This window comes from Alternaria rosae (assembly GCF_020736505.1).
Source record: "Alternaria rosae strain MPI-PUGE-AT-0040 chromosome Unknown BKA58scaffold_7, whole genome shotgun sequence".
In the NCBI taxonomy this organism is placed as follows: domain Eukaryota; kingdom Fungi; phylum Ascomycota; class Dothideomycetes; order Pleosporales; family Pleosporaceae; genus Alternaria; species Alternaria rosae.
Window position 1 is genome coordinate 2,171,041 of NW_025763576.1, and position 15,862 is coordinate 2,186,902.

At 57.8% G+C, this 15,862-nt stretch overlaps 5 protein-coding genes across 5 annotated transcripts; 4 read left to right on the plus strand and 1 right to left on the minus strand.

The window, feature by feature from the left end:
* Positions 1 to 941: 941 nt before the first annotated feature.
* On the plus strand, positions 942 to 3,813 carry BKA58DRAFT_318900 (kinesin motor domain-containing protein; the record flags this gene model as incomplete). The annotated part of the gene is made up of 2 exons (XM_046167695.1): positions 942 to 1,755; positions 1,811 to 3,813. 2 exons carry the CDS (start codon positions 942 to 944, stop codon positions 3,811 to 3,813), a joined length of 2,817 nt encoding a protein of 938 aa, XP_046023760.1.
* Positions 3,814 to 4,960: 1,147 nt separating this feature from the next.
* BKA58DRAFT_218617 (uncharacterized protein) lies at positions 4,961 to 7,467 on the plus strand. The gene is made up of 2 exons (XM_046166192.1): positions 4,961 to 6,171; positions 6,218 to 7,467. Exons 1-2 carry the CDS (start codon positions 5,303 to 5,305, stop codon positions 7,221 to 7,223), a joined length of 1,875 nt encoding a protein of 624 aa, XP_046023761.1. The 5' UTR covers positions 4,961 to 5,302; the 3' UTR covers positions 7,224 to 7,467.
* A 267-nt stretch (positions 7,468 to 7,734) lies between these two features.
* On the minus strand, positions 7,735 to 9,645 carry BKA58DRAFT_218661 (uncharacterized protein). The gene has a single exon (XM_046166193.1). It carries the CDS (start codon positions 9,465 to 9,467, stop codon positions 7,803 to 7,805), a length of 1,665 nt encoding a protein of 554 aa, XP_046023762.1. The 5' UTR covers positions 9,468 to 9,645; the 3' UTR covers positions 7,735 to 7,802.
* Position 9,646: 1 nt separating this feature from the next.
* BKA58DRAFT_218700 (T-complex protein 1 subunit beta) lies at positions 9,647 to 11,822 on the plus strand. Its single transcript, XM_046166194.1, has 4 exons — positions 9,647 to 9,765; positions 9,818 to 9,966; positions 10,016 to 11,390; positions 11,439 to 11,822. The coding sequence occupies exons 1-4, from the start codon at positions 9,763 to 9,765 to the stop codon at positions 11,496 to 11,498; spliced, it is 1,587 nt and encodes a 528-aa protein (XP_046023763.1). The 5' UTR covers positions 9,647 to 9,762; the 3' UTR covers positions 11,499 to 11,822.
* A 577-nt stretch (positions 11,823 to 12,399) lies between these two features.
* Positions 12,400 to 15,841, plus strand: BKA58DRAFT_319112 (uncharacterized protein; the record flags this gene model as incomplete). Its single annotated transcript, XM_046167704.1, has 2 exons — positions 12,400 to 14,532; positions 14,588 to 15,841. 2 exons carry the CDS (start codon positions 12,400 to 12,402, stop codon positions 15,839 to 15,841), a joined length of 3,387 nt encoding a protein of 1,128 aa, XP_046023764.1.
* Between the last annotated feature and the right edge of the window lie 21 nt (positions 15,842 to 15,862).

The window sequence follows — 15,862 nt, forward strand, 5'->3', positions numbered from 1 at the left end:
CCAACGCCTTAGTCTCTGGCTTGGAGAGGACGATGCGACATTGGGGTTTGGTGCAGTGAGGCGGAGATTGCGAATGGTTCTGTATGTAGTCGGATCAGCAGGGATCGCCATCAGGTCTTTGGATAGCGTCACAGAAACGTCGCTACCAGAGGCGCTGTGAGATGCCGACAGAGCAGCGTGCGCACAGAGGGCAGAGGCAGGACGTGCAAAGGCTCGTCCCACGGGTGGTGGCATACAGGCGGAATGCTACGCGAACAGGCCGGGCCAGGGTCTGCAGATGGCAGCTGTGGGTGCGGATATCAGTGAACCCCTTTTCCCAGGTACACAGGGCCCTGCGTCTTTGGCCTTGTTGAGCCGTCTCCACAGAGTGCGTTCGCGCGTGCAGCCACGCCGCCCGCCCGTTCTGCTTGCACTGGCACGGCGTTTTCATCGGTCGGTCGTTCCTTCGTCGGGCCCCTGCACCTGCCTGCATCGAGTCCCAGGGGATGTCCACGCTTGGGCTTTTCCGCCGCCGCCATCCTGCCATCCATCCCATCACCGCTCCTTTTTCCCCACCACGCCAACACACTGCCGGCCGACCTCACGCTGAGAGACGCTGCGTGCTGCCGCATCCCATCGCCTCGCTGCCCCCCTCGGACGCGCCCACGACGTCCCCGCCTCGACGTCCCCGCCCCGACTACGACTACCCGACTGCGACTGCCCGCCTACGACTACCCGTCTCCGCTGCATTGCCTTTGCGCTTGCTTCCCGCGCCCAGGGCCCTGTACCTTGCTCAACCCCGTCGTCTTGCGAAACCCCGTCGCGTTGCTGGAGGGCCACGCCGGACATGTGCACAGCGGCATAGGCCACCTGCAAAAACAAAGCCTGTCGGGCCCAACACTGCAGCGCCAGCACCTCTGCCGCCCGCAGGAGCACTCGTACAGACGCGCCACCCCATCACCATGTCAGCCAACTCGCTGCCTCGCCCGTCGCGGCCCTCGATCGCTCCGCCAACCGGTCCCTTGCCCTCGCTGCCCGTCTCCAAGTCGCGGAGCTCCAATGTCGGTCCGACGACGCGCAGCTCGCTGCTCCCTGGCGCCGCCAGCACACGCGCTGTGTCTTCGTCGTCGCTACCCTACCGCCCGACGTCGAAGCATCTGACGTCTCCGTCGGTGCCATCGTTCCCGCCTGACGCTGGCGCTGCCGGCTCGCTGCCCGTGGGCAAGTCGCTGCGCAAGACCGTCAGCATCGGCTCCTTTCCCCAGCCGCCCAGGCATGGCGGACGCTCCAATCCCACCAGTCCGCTTTCCACCAGCTCGACGCCCGGCGGAGACATGGTCGATCGGAGGCTGTCCTCCATATCCAAGGGCCCAGCGCCCGCCCGGAGCAACAGTCTGAAGAAGCCGCGGAGCTCCAACATCGGCGGCGCGCGAGGCCTGCTCCCCAAGTCGCCCCTATCGCCCCCGAGCTTGCTCAACGGCAGCGCCGATTCCGTCACCGTCGAGACGGCCCATCTCAGCCTCCCCTCGCCGCCGCAGAGTCGCACCTCTTCGCCGCAGGGCTCCTACGCGACCAGCGCAACCACATTCGAAGACGGGGAAGACGGACGCGCCGACGGCAAGGCACTCAAGGACGGCAAAGGCAATGTCATTGTCAGCGTCCGTGTCCGACCCGATGCCGGAGCCAAGGAACACAAACACGACCTGGAGTGGGAAGTCAACAACAAGCAGGCCCTGATCGCCTACAAGGGCAAGGAGGGCGGAGACTACATTTACGGTATAGTTGCACACGGCGAGGGTCGCTGCACCGGAGCTAATTTGGCTTGACCTAGACAACGTATTCGATACCCAAGACAACAACGCGCGCGTGTACGATGCTGCAGCCAAGCGACTCGTCCGGAGAGTCATGGAGGGGTACCATGGCACCGTCTTTGCCTACGGCATGACGGGAACCGGCAAGACCTTCTCCATGCAAGGAACTGCGACGAACCCCGGTGTCATACCCCTGGCCATCACCGACATATTCTCCTACATCCGGGAGACGCCCCAGCGAGAGTTCCTCCTGAGGGTCAGCTACATCGAGATCTACAATGAGAAGATTATCGATCTGCTAGCGGGGCCCGCGGTCGGCATGAACGGCCAGACCGGGCCCGTTGAAGAGATCAAGCTGCGCGAGGACAGCAAGCGTGGCGTCTATGCGTCGCCGCTCAAGGAAGAGATTGTGCAGAGCCCGACACAGCTCCTGAGGGTCATCGCCCGGGGTGACAATTCGCGAAAGGTGGCGGGTACGCAGTTCAACGCGCGCAGTTCCCGGAGTCACGCTGTCGTCCAGATCGTCGTCGAGAGCAGGGAACGCGCTCCTGGCCCTGCAATGAACGGCGACAAACGCTCAGCTATTGTCCCGGGCGGCGTCCGTGTTTCGACACTCAGTCTGATCGATCTGGCTGGCTCTGAAAAGGCGGCGGACAACAAGGAGAGGAGGACCGAGGGCTCCCACATCAACAAGAGCCTGCTCACCTTGGGCACAGTCATTGGACGATTGGCTTCGGACAAGGACAAGTCGGAAAAGGACAAAGGAAAGGGCGACAAGCACTTGCCGTACCGAGACAGCAAGCTCACCAGACTTCTCCAGCCCGCCCTGTCTGGAAACTCGCTCGTCAGCATCCTCTGCACTATCCAGATCGGAGCTAGCGGGAGTCCTGCTGCTGTCAACAGCCACACAGGCGAGACGCTGAACACGCTCAAGTTCGCCTCTCGAGCCAAGAACAACATCGTCAGCCACGCCAAGAAGGCCGACGAGTCCATGGGCGCTGGTGGAGATGCCGGCAGTCGGGCACTTCTGGACCGCTACCGCCTGGAGATTGAGGATCTGAAAAAGCAGCTGGCAGAAGGCAAGAACAAGGAGCCCAAGGAAGAAGAAGACGACGAGCTGAAAAAGGACAAAGAGGAAGAGAAGGCGCGCGAGTTGGAAGACAAGCAGCGCCACGAGGAGCAGATGCTTGAAATGCAGCTCGCCCGGACTGCCCTGAAGGAGCGGATTGAGCATCTGAACAGGCTGATCTTGAGCTCCAAATCTCTCGGCGTGAACAATGGTCGGTCCTTCTCGTCAATGAGCTTCCAGCGCGGTTCCGTCATGAGCAACCACCCGCACGATATGCGCCCCAGCTCCATACGCTCCTCGGCAAGCCACGCCACCCTCGGAGTCCCAGGCAAAAGACAGAGCACACCGCATCTCCACATGGACGGCTCCGAGGAAGACGACTCGGTTGGGGAGAATGGAGACGGCATTGCGAGTCAGACCGTGCAGATCCAAGCACTGCAGGCTGACCTTGCGGATAAGAACCGCTACATCGCGACCCTTGAGAAGCGCCTTTTGCATGCCCGGCGCTCGAGCCATTCTCGAGTTTCCATGTCCTTGTCGCATAAACTCACAAACAGCGAGGAGGGTGGGATGATTGCGGCGCTTGCCGAGAGAGACAACGAGATAGTCAACTTGCGAGCGCAGCTGGAGGACAAGGAGCGCATGATTGGCGCCCTCACGTCAGCTCGTAAGAAGAACGACAACGCACACGAGATGGGTAGCGAGTCGCCCGGCAGCCGGCGTACTTCGGGCTACCAACGCAGCGGCAGCGACGGCAGTGGAGTCAGTCTTCTGCCCAAGGGTCCTACATCGCCTGTGCTCAGCGTGAAAGCGCCATTCCTGCCTCCACCAGCTTCCAATGGCTCAACCAAGAACATCGAGGAGATGACGCGTATGCTCGACGAGATGATAACCGGCCGCGTCGAGAAGACTGCAAGGCGAAGCAGTCTCCGGCCTGTCACCGAGGGACCATGATTTTGCCCAGGCGAACCGATGAATCAGCTCGATTGAGATGAAACGAAGTACGGTAATGAGGATGAGATGAGATGTCAGCACGAGCGGCGCGGGGCACAGTACTTCCAACTTTTCTTTCTCATTCAGCAACATCCTCAACTGCGAGGAACACATTAGCGACAGGCGTTTATTGGCAACGGAGTAATCATGGCCCAGGAATGGACTGGAAAATCGGATACAGCGTACGGGACACGTACGCATGCTATGGAGGGGCGGCTTTCTGCTTGTTTACTCATTGCGATGCGCCCCGAAGGATTGTACACTACCACTTTTCTTTCTTCATCTTCCTGTGCCGAGGGACTTTCGATCTGATACCCCCTTTACATAGCTTTCGCGAATCCTTCTTCCCTGCAATACGATATGGAGCCATGGAGAGTAGCTTCCACACCCTCTCGATGGAATTTGACCCCCAGCACTGATTGTTGGCAGCGTAGACTGGGACGCTGTTTATAGTACAATGCATCCGGCGCAGCACCTGACGTGCTGTGCCTCCGATCCCGAGCTCCCGAGGTCGTCTTACTTGCATGCGCATGACAGACTTCCTTTAATACACCTGCACACACACCATCTGACTACACACTGTCTATTTCAAACTCGCAGTAAACGAACCAGTCTACATGCCCAAGTCCCAAGCCACCATGAGTGTAAGCGACCAGTGGTGTCACTGTCATGTGGTTTTGGCTACTCGGCCCTAGCATTGAAGGCGTTTGGCGCCGGAGGACGGGTCGTCCAAGCAAGCACCAGTGCGTCAACAACGTTGCACTAAAAGGCCATTCTGAAACAACGACGTGGCCCGCGCACATGCGACAAATCGAGGCACCCTCCTGCGCCTTCCGCATTTACACTGCAACCTTCCTGGATCCAGCAAGTGCGATCTCCCGCAATCTTACCTTTGATCCTATCTTGGTCTCTGCCGTGCATCTTGAATCATCGCTTCTGTGCCCTTGGATCGCTTGCTGACCCTTCTCCTGCTAAGGACTCGGACGCTCCTGGATGGAGATCATTTCGTTGCGGGATCCTGCTCGGACGTCGGATTGTTTCTAGTTGTGAAACTCGTCTTGCGCCAGGAGGAGCCCTCGTCCAGACACCTTAGGTTGCCACCCTTTCGAATGGCTTCTTGAGCGGCTTCTTGAACGTCTGCTTCTTCCTCTCTGTTGATTCGTATCTTGAGGAAACGACGAGACCGAGTTACATTCTTGTACTTTTTTTTTTAACCCCTACCGGCTTGTTTTGCTTTGTTTGATAGGCGGTGCCTACGTCCCCTCCTTTGACTACTTACACCTTTACTTGCTTGTTGGAGCGTTCTCTGCAGGGTCAGTGACGTCTACCTACTGCATATACTAGCATTACAGCTTCGTCATCACAGTGGTACCGTACACTGCAGGAAGCCGCCCGACTTGGCTGATATCTTACACCGTCCTCTGAATCCAGCAGGTCTTTGGCAACCGACATGCTCAACCAGGCTGCGAAGAAGCTGTCCAAGATGCATGTTAGACGGAATCCGAATCTGTCGATACAGGCGACAGCGCACTACTCGCAATTGAGCCCGCCGCCCCAATCTGCCACCTCGAGTGCTTTCCTCTCTCCCACGGTTCCCTCGAGACGTGGGCTGCTAGCGAGATCCCCACCGCCGAGTCCGAGCCTTCCGAGCCTGCTACCGAAACACGGCAAGAAGACGACGCAGCCGAGTCATTCAAGATTGGTAAAGCGGATACTCATAGGGTGCTGTGGAGTAGCGTTTCTACTGTGGATTGTGCTGAGGCAGATATACGCACACTCACAAGGAGCGGCTACTTACGAGGATGGCAACGAAGAAGAATGGGAGATGGTTGGTGGCAGTCAGTTGCCCCACGAGCCAGTTGCTCTAGCCCTCCAGGATGCGAAAGGAAAGATGAGGTGGACCGTGTCGATACCGTCCGACTATGAGTTCCCGCTCCGACCGGCACAGTATCGCGACATCTGCCACCAGTCCATGGAAGTTTCAAAGGGTCTGAGGCAGGAGGCGCATGCATCGTCCGGGTTCGCGAAGAGGATGCTGAACTATTACCAGCAGGACCAGTATTACATCGATGTCCAAGAAGCGGAACAACAAGGCTTGTTGCCACCATCAAAGGCTGCAGGAAGGCCAAAGGGCTTTGTGGAAGACGAGGCTATCAAGGATGGCATTTCTACAGCGGGACTCAAGGTCTGTGACAGGACCTTGACCTATGCTATGGAGACGGAGGATGCAGGCTTTGGCAACACGCTGATGCGTATGTGGATGTCGTACGGCCTGGCGAAAGCTGAGAAGCGCGCCTTCTTCATCGATGACACCCGTTGGTATGTTCGTTCGTGTACCGCTGCTACTCGACACTGACACTAGCAGGCCCTATGGCAAATACTCGTCTTACTTCCAGCCTCCGCCTTCTGCGAACTGCCTCCCGCCTCCTCCATCTCACATCGTACCATGCCCACATACCGCCCGCCACATCGTCGTCAGTGGAGCGACATTAAAGTCCACGTTCGGCCACTCTTTCACAGACGAGTGGGAAGACGCAACAAAGATGCGCGTCCAACGTCAGTCCAAAATTTTCGGCCTGGCTAGGACTGGCTACGAAGCGCTCTTCAGACTTCGCCCAGACGACGAGACCTACGTCCTGCAACGGGCACTAGAAATGTACGGCGAAGTCAAGAGCGAAGGCGGCCTCAGCATCGCCATGCACGTCCGACACGGCGACAAGCACCCTATGGAATACCAATACCAGAAAGACTACATCCCACTAGCGCGATACGTGGACACGGCGCGCGACCTCTACATTGATATGGTAGAGGGCGGTCTCAAGAAGAAAGCCAAGCGCAGCCTGCTCTCCTCCCCCTTTTCTTCCTCCACCGACCCCCTCGTCCCTCGCCACACAACCTCCAAGATGGTACTAGCCTCGGACGACCCACTGGTCTACGACTCTCCCGAACTAGGTCCCAACAGCATCCGAGCCCAAGACCGCATCGTGCTCGCCACAAAAGCCGCTCTCGAAGCCGCACAATCGCAGCCCAAGAAGAATACGTGGATCGACGAGATTACGGGCTGGGAAGGCGGATTCTACCGCGACGTCTTCTTCTCTCTGGGCCAGCCTGTGGGCAACGCAGAGGACATGAAGAAGGTCAACGACGAAAGTGTCCATGTGCCTGATGGCGCTATGAAACTGCGCGAACTAGTTGGGCGCGCGTATTTGCTGGATTTGAGCGTACTGGGCAAGGCGGATACGGTGGTTTGCACCGTCAGTAGTACGAGCTGTAGGTTGTTGGCTATCATGATGGGGTGGAAGAGTGCGATTGTGGAGGAGAAGTGGCGGAATATTGATGGCACGTTTGAGTGGAAGGGGATCATGTGGTAGGGGGTGTTGCTTTTTTTTTTTTGGTTACTTAGGTGGAGGCATGGATGTAGGTGGGTGGACTGGCACCGGAGCCATGTGTAGGAATGAATATCAACGGCCGAAAATTGGCTTCTCCTTCCATCTTGTTTATTTCTACCGTTGGGCTTGAAATATGAGGTGAGTATTCGTAATCATTGCTGTAGACAGTACATGGCAACGATTCATGTGTCGACTGATGTATTAGCAAGTGTTAGTTAAGCTGCGCAACTCTTCACCTGTTGTCTCCTTATCAAGCCAGTGTGAAGCAAGTCGTCAGGTCTGACTCGAAACCGCCCCTCTTCTACATGTGGATTGTTGGAGGTTGGGAGTGAGACCAAATAGCCAGTAAGCGGAATCGCTCTCAGAACCGAAGCGAATCTAGGATATGCACTCGAGGTCACAGGAAAGACATCACGTGGTATTGAGAGCATTATACGAGAAACACAATGGGATGTCCAAGCAAGCACCTCCATTGCCTTTAGTATATTCCAAAGCACCCGGCAGACATCAATTCAAACACCCCACCGGAAACTACTCATACAAAGCCCTACTTCTTCCTTCCTACCTTGCCTTTGGTTTCTGCCCTCTTCTCCTCTCCCAGACCATTAGGTATGCTTCCTTGGTAAACAGCGTCTCACCCCTCTCCTTCTCGACGTACAAATCTTGGATGCCGTACCACTCCTCCCTCGCTCGGTCTTTGACCTGCACTCTCCACACCTTACTCTCTTGCTCACCCTCGACACTGTCGTCCTTCTTCTTGACAGCCTCATGGGTGATGTTGGCTACGAGATCATACCAGATGGGCTCGCCAGGTGGGTATTCTTTGGGGTTCGGCTCGACGTAGGGCGACATGTCGAGGGAGTGGACGGGAAAGGTGACGATAGTTGGGTTGCGCTCTGAGACGAACTTGTTCTTGGAGAAGCGCTTGATATTGAAGAGAAGGTACGGCGGTAAGGGGTGGAGAAGGCGGTAGCGAACCCGGTACTTGGACTTTTCTTGCGGCGTGACACCGTTGTATTTTGAGAGGATGTTGACGAGGGGGACTTGCGGGATGATGTTCTTCTCGAGCGCGTCTTGGAAGAGAGGGGCTGCGGGCAGGTCGAGGGTTAGCACGAGGAAACGTGATATCTCAGTCTGCACGGCTGCATCTTCAAAACGGAGACGGTCACCGGCATCTGCACGAGCGGTGATCTCTTGCTGCTCGATCTTCAGCTTGCCTTGGAATACTTTCTGGATTATGCTGCTGTTGGGTTTTGTTCGCGAGCCGCCAACGGCCAGATGGAGGTTGTTGAGAAACCACGAGAGGAAGTCGACAGGGTCGGACTGATCAGAAAGCGTGTACCGTTTTGACGACCGCAACGCAATCTCTTGGAGGAGTTCATGGGGCGAGACGTGAGTCTTGAACGCCCGCGGGTTCCAGATCTTGCGGACAAGCGTGCTGAAGCGCTGCGCGAGCTGCGGCCGACTCGACAGATCTTCCAACATGAAATAATTCCGCAAGGGGACAACGTGGGAGAGAGCTTGCACGACAACGTTGAAGTAGTCGTTCGCTTTGATATTGTTCATGCCGACGAAACCAGGTATATACTCTCGATTCGAGAGGTCCCATGACACTTTGGGCTCCCTGTCTAGCTTCGCGACCTCGTCCTTGGTCATGCGCGGATCCACGACAAATTTGATGTCATCCAACGACTTGGACGTGACTTCGTAGCCTTCGGGGAGCACATAGACCTTCTTCGTCTCCATGTTGACGTATACGTGGTGCCCCTCTTCCAGAGCATGGAAGTAAGCCTGTGACTTCGGGCCGCGACCTTGGTAGTATTTGCCGCATACGAGGCAGGCGTAGACGTTGATGTTGGAGAGGGTGACGGAACACAGCTTCTCAAAGTCGAAGTCGAGGACTTTGCGATTGATCGTGTCCAGGTATAGGTCGGTGTATCCAGCCTCTGGGGCGGTCTGGCGTCTCGGCGCAGCGACTGCGGGCTCGTTGTCGTCGTCGTCGAATGCGCCGGCTTCGTCCAGCTCCGCATGCTCCTCTTGGTATGCGCCTGCGATGTCTACCTGCTCCCGGTCGTGCTGGCGCGGAGACATGAGGCGGCCATTGCTGGTCGCGCCGTTGGCCTGGGGGCTTTCCATGTCTTCATCTTCGACCCTGGCGCGCTTTGGTGCTGGCGACGGCGCGTCGTAGACTTGTTCGAGAGGCTCCAGCGCGGGTCGCTTGGACATTCTGCGCGGCAGAAAGAGGTGCGGTGCTTCGAGAGGCGGGAGAGCGTGCGCAGCAAGGGCGCCTACAGCATCAGGTTTACGGCAGAGTCCGGTGCGGTTGTGAAGCAACAAAAGTGGTAGGCATCCAGACGGTCACGGGCTCCGGTGGAACCATTGGCCGGGGAAGCTCCGCAAACACCGCAAACACAGCTTCAACGCGGGCAGGCCGAGAAAAAAGTCGCGTTCAGGCACCACCCACCACCAACCGCACGCCTTCCCGAATACCCCTCTTTGCCTGTTTACGAGTGCGTGCAAGATGGTATGCCGCCCGCCGCACGCTAAGAGCCGCAAGAGTACTGACGCCCGTACAGTCCAACCCCACCCAGATCTTTGCGGAGGACGTCACGGAGGAGAAGGGCGAGAATGCGCGTCTCTCGGCCTTTGTAGGCGCCATCGCCGTCGGCGACCTGGTCAAGAGCACACTGGGCCCCAAGGGCATGGACAAGATATTACAGTCGGCGTAGGTGCACCCCGCCCCGTGTATAGTGTGCTGCAACTCATGTGTGCAGTTCTACCGGCGAGATCATGGTCACCAACGACGGCGCGACCATCCTCAAAGCGATTGCCCTCGACAACGCCGCCGCCAAGGTCTTGGTCAACATCTCAAAGGTCCAGGACGACGAGGTCGGCGACGGAACCACATCAGTGACTGTCCTTGCCGCCGAGCTGTTGCGAGAGGCCGAGAAGCTGGTCGACCAGAAGATCCACCCACAGACCATCATCGAGGGCTACAGGATAGCCAGCTCTGCGGCCCTCAAGGCGCTAGAGAAGATTGCCGTAGACCACAGCAGCGACGAGCAGGCTTTCAGGAAGGACCTCGAGGCCATCGCCCGGACGACCCTCAGCTCAAAGGTGCTCTCGCAGGACCGACAGCAGTTTGCCAAACTCGCCGTCGATGCCGTCCTCAAGCTCGGAGGCTCGACCGACCTCACGCACATCCAGATCATCAAGAAGGCTGGCGGAAAGCTCAAGGACTCGTACCTGGACGAGGGCTTCATCCTGGACAAGAAGTTCGGTGTGAACCAGCCCAAGCGCATAGAAAACGCAAAGATTCTGGTTGCCAACACAGCCATGGACACAGACAAGATCAAGATTTTCGGTGCACGCGTCAAGGTCGACTCGACAGGCAAGCTCGCGGAGCTGGAGAAGGCCGAGCGCGAGAAGATGAAGGCCAAGGTCGAGCGCATCAAGGCACACGGCATCAACTGCTTCGTCAACCGGCAGCTCATCTATAACTGGCCAGAGCAGCTCTTTGCGGACGCTGGCATCTGCTCCATCGAGCATGCCGACTTTGACGGCATTGAGCGCCTGGCACTGGTCACGGGCGGAGAAATCACATCAACATTCGACCACCCGGAGAACGTCAAGCTCGGCCACTGCGATCTGGTCGAAGAGGTCATTATCGGAGAGGATGTCTTGATCAGATTCTCGGGCATCAACGCTGGACGGGCATGCACCATCGTCCTCCGTGGCGCAACCGAGCAACTTCTGGACGAGGCTGAGCGGTCGCTACACGATGCCCTTGCCGTTCTGTCGCAAACAATCAAGGAGCCCAGGACAACGCTCGGTGGTGGCTGTGCCGAGATGAACATGGCCAAGGCGGTAGCGGAGGCTGCACAAAACGTGGCTGGCAAGAAGGCCATTGCCGTCGAGTCCTTCTCCAAGGCACTCCAGCAGCTACCCACGATCCTGGCCGACAATGCCGGTTTCGACTCAAGCGACCTCGTCACACGCCTCCGGAAAGCCGTCTACTCGGGCTTGACTAGCTCAGGCCTAGATCTGTTGTCTCCTGGAGGTGGCATCACGGACATGAGGGAGCTGGGCGTCATCGAGAGCTACAAGCTGAAGCGTGCGGTGGTGTCTTCGGCGTCGGAGGCTGCCGAGGTGAGTTTGCCCATTACTTGAATCGGAGATCCAACTAACACGATCTAGTTGCTGCTGCGCGTAGACAACATTATCCGAAGCGCGCCGCGGAGACGTGAGCGCATGTAGAGATGGGACGAGCAAGCGTGATGCCGTGAAGGGGTCGACACTAGATAGGTGTATACTACGGAAGTCATGAATGCAGTCAGACGAGCAGGCTAAGGACCATTTTTCTTTGCGTCATGCTCCATGTCCGAGCTGCTCCCAGGACATGGGTCGCGAACTATTCGGGTACGCGTGGGTCAGACTTGATGCGCGTTGGTGGTTGCTGGCAAATGACGAGTGAAGTAATCAGACCATGGCGCCAGGTGTCTCCACGGACTCGCGGGTATGCTCAGCCCTCGCAGCATGTCTTGTTCACTGTCAGCCACGTGTCGATTGGTGCTACTGAAGTGCTCACATCATCGGTTTCATGTTGGTGTCCGGAATGTGGTAGAATACGTGCAAGAAACATGAGAGTTGGACAGTCAACCAGACAAGAAGCACGACGACGACGACACGGGCTCCGTTGTCTCGCCGTGTTGCTGGTACCTGCGTGTGCAGCGACACAAGGGTGCCAAGGCTGGGACTAAAACGAGGGAAACAGGCGAGTGTGTCGGCAAGGTTAGTCGACGGCTGGCTGACGAGGCGCGGCGAGACCCCCAGTTTACACCAAGCCCCCGCAGATTAGTATCGAGTCCAAAATCACCGTTACGGCAGCGACACTGCTCCTTCTCCTGCCCACCCCCATCGGCGCCCACGGATGCTCCATCTCCCTCGCCCTCGCCGCCTTGCCTAGGCTTCCGCTCCATCGACGCAGGACCCACGACGCGCCATGCCGCGCCCGCGCCGGCCGCCCGGAGCTGGCTCGACACTCACGACGCTCGCCCTCGTCCTCGTCACGCTTGTGGCCGCTCAGCAGCAGCATCCACTCGACCACCATGTGCACCAGACGTCTCCCCGCGCCGACGTGCACGTGCAGCACGCACACATGCTTGCACCCCACCACGGACAGGCCAGCCGCAAAGACACGGTAGGCGACGCCCACGGACGTCATGCCTACACGCCCTTGAACGACCAGAACGTGCGCGCCGTAGCTACCAAAGTTCCTTCTGCTCCAGCCATCAGCGCTGTCAGAGCCCATCCTGCCAGATACGCTGCCTCGGGGGGCCTCGTCCCCAGTGCGCGCTCTCTGCACGATTGGGAAGTCGAGGACTTTGTTCTCCTGGCGACCGTCGACGGCCACATCCACGCACGCGACCGCTACAACGGAGAGGAGATCTGGGAGCTGAGCGGCCGCCCCATGCTCGAGACCATCTACAACGTCTCCGAAGACCGCCCCGGCCCCCAGCACCAGTCCTTTGTGTGGATCGTCGAGCCCCGCGAGGACGGCGCCCTCTACCTCCTCACCCCCGGGCCCCACCCCCAGCTCCAGCACCTGGGCGTCACCGTCAAGCAGCTCGCCGAGAGCGCCCCCTACTCGAGCGACGACCCGGAGCTCCCCGTCGTCTACAACGTCGAGAAGAAGACGTTTATGCTCCTCGTCGACGCCGCCTCGGGCATTGTCAAGCAGAGCTTCACCCCGGGCGGCAACTTCCCATACGACGACAGCTGCGCCCCCGACTCGAAGAACTTCTTCACCACCCGCGAACGCGATTGCCGCGGCGTCATCGACATTGGTCAGACCCAGTACACCATCACCATCCACAATAAGAAGACCAACGAGCTCATCTGCACCCTCAAGTATGCAGAGTGGAATCCCAACAGCAGAGACAAGGACCTGCAGTCCCAGTACGACCAGACCCTGGACAAGCAGTACATCTACACCATGTACAACGGCGAAGTCATCGCCTTCGACTACAAGCGCCCGCGATCCCACCAGCGCCCCCTCTACCGTCAACGTCTGCCCTACCCTGTCGCCCGTGTCTTCGACGTCGCCCGTCCCCTAAACGACCAATCCAGCGAGCCGCCCCTCGTTCTGCTCCCACAGCCAGCCGGCCCCATCTTCTCGGAAGACAAAGCCAACCACGTCCTGCTCAACACCACCGAGTCCGGGGCCTGGTATGCCCTGTCAGAAGTCAATTACCCCGCAGTCACCGACGGTGCACCGGACGCAGCTTGCTACAAGCAGGACCAAGTATCCTACGAGTGGGACTCGGCCTACCTGCTGCCGGACAAGAGAAGCCTCGTCGGTGTTCACAGGCTAGACTACCGGATTCCTAGCCAGCAGGCACAGCTGCCAGGCATTCCTGCCACGACGTACTATCCAACGTTGAACGACCAGGCCGTGTCCAATCAGCCTGAGGCGTCGCACCGTGAGCAGCACCAACCACCGACCATAGACGCGACATCCCAGACGCAGGACAGAATGGCTTCGATGAAGCTTTTGGTTCTTTTCCTTGCAGCTGGCCTATTCGTTGGGGCTTCCGTGAAACCAACACTACGCGAATCCTGTCTGAGCCACCTGAAAAGACTATTGCACTCGGCCAAGGCCAAGTTGCCTCCCGCTCCAGTGCCCGCCTCTGCCGAGCCGCAAGTACCATCTGTTGAAGAAGAGGCTCTACTTGTACCAGTCGGCGAGGACCCTGCTCCCGAGAAGCCGATCGTGGAAACTGTACCGAAAGCTGACATTGCCGCACTTGTTGCTGAAGAGGTCAAGGAGAAGAAAGTGACTTTTGACGTCCCGGATGACGAAGACGAGGATCTCGCGCCCCTTTCCAGGACCACAACTGTCGAACGTAACTCCCCTGCGGAAGACGAGGTCCCGGCTGGCACTACGCTCAACGTGGACGCTCAACCGATGACTAGCAGTACCGATGATGTTTCTCAGGATTCGTCAGCCGCGCCCACGACTCCCAAGAAGAAGAAAGCACACCGAGGCAGACGTGGCGGACGTAAACTCAGCAAGAATCAACAGAAGGAGGAAGACGAGGTCAATCGGATTGTGGATGCAGCCAAGCAGCTCGAGGTCGGACCGAGCCTGCAGCCAGATGAGCTCACTGTCAGCGGCGGCGACGTGCAGAACGTATCCGAGATCAAGCGGATCGGCAAGTTGACAATAGACCAAGACCGACTCCTTGGCAACGGGAGTGGAGGAACGTTTGTCTTTGAGGGTAAATGGAAGGTACGTCGAATTTCCGTTCGCTCTCGATGAGCTCATGTGTTAACGCCGCTTTCAGGAAGTCAAGGTGGCTGTCAAGCGCATGCTACCGCAGTACTTCGGACTCGCGGAGCAAGAAGTAAAGCTTCTACAGAACAGCGATCCCCACCCGAACGTCATCCGGTACTTTGACGACGAGAGGGATGAGAACTTCCTCTACATCGCCGTCGAACTCTGCCAGGCCAGCCTGTTCGACCTTTACAAAGACGGCCGTCCAGGCGAGGAACTCTCGGAAAGCCATCAGCGTCTGGTGAACAAGATCAGCGGCAAAGCTGCAGCTTGTCTGTACCAACTGGCCGCTGGATTGAATCATCTTCATCATCTCCGCATCATCCACCGCGACATCAAGCCACAGAACATACTCATCGCACAGCCGTTGATCACGTCCAAGGACGATGTACGGCTCGTCATCTCTGATTTCGGGCTCTGTAAGACGCTGCCCGATAACGTTAGTACCCTTGTCGGAACGACTGGCAATGCAGGCACTGTTGGCTGGAAAGCGCCTGAGCTTATCTCGCAGCCCAAGGAACTAGCCAACGGCAGCTCTCAGGGCTTCTCTCGCGACTCGTCAAGCTCCACGGACCCAGTCGCGCAAGGCGTGAAACGGGCCGTCGACATCTTCTCTCTCGGTTGCGTGTTTTACTACGTGCTCACCGGTGGCTGTCATCCCTTCGACGACGAGGAAGGCTGGATGCAGATCCGTGAATACAACATCAAGAAGGAGAAGTCGAACCTCGATCGCCTGCTTCTCGGTGCAGACTCTGTGGAGCCACATCGCCTCATCCATTGGATGCTGCGACCCAGGCCTGAAGACCGTCCCAACGCCTTCCAAGTCATGAATCATCCCTTTTTCTGGGATGATCAGAAGCGTCTTGATTTCTTGTGCGACTGCTCCGATCATTGGGAACGTGAACCTAGGGACCCGCCATCGGCCCACCTGTCAGTGCTAGAAGGATTCTCGCAAGACGTGCTCGACCATAGACGCAACTTTCTCGCCAAGCTCGATCAGGGCTTCATCAACTCGCTCGGGAAACAGCGCAAATACACAGGTGACAAGATGCTGGATCTGTTGAGGGCGCTCAGGAATAAGAAAAACCACTATGAGGATATGGACGATGCAATCAAAGCAAAGGTGGGGCCTTTGCCGAGCGGTTATCTCAGGTATTGGACGGTCAAATTCCCGCAACTGCTTATGGATTGTTACGAGGCGGTGTTGGCCTGTGACCTGGAGCATGAGCCGCGGTTCAGGAAGTATTTTGAGAGCATGAAGTAGCCAGTGGGTAGGTGGGGGCAT

Coding starts and splice junctions, on each gene's coding strand:
- BKA58DRAFT_218617 (XM_046166192.1), top strand. CDS start 5,303: ATGCTCAACCAGGCTGCGAAGAAGCTGTCCAAGATGCATGTTAGACGG. Junction 6,172..6,217: donor TTCATCGATGACACCCGTTG/GTATGTTCGTTC, acceptor TGACACTAGCAG/GCCCTATGGCAAATACTCGT.
- BKA58DRAFT_218661 (XM_046166193.1), bottom strand. CDS start 9,467: ATGTCCAAGCGACCCGCGCTGGAGCCTCTCGAACAAGTCTACGACGCG.
- BKA58DRAFT_218700 (XM_046166194.1), top strand. Junction 9,967..10,015: donor GACAAGATATTACAGTCGGC/GTAGGTGCACCC, acceptor TCATGTGTGCAG/TTCTACCGGCGAGATCATGG. Junction 11,391..11,438: donor CGGCGTCGGAGGCTGCCGAG/GTGAGTTTGCCC, acceptor AACACGATCTAG/TTGCTGCTGCGCGTAGACAA.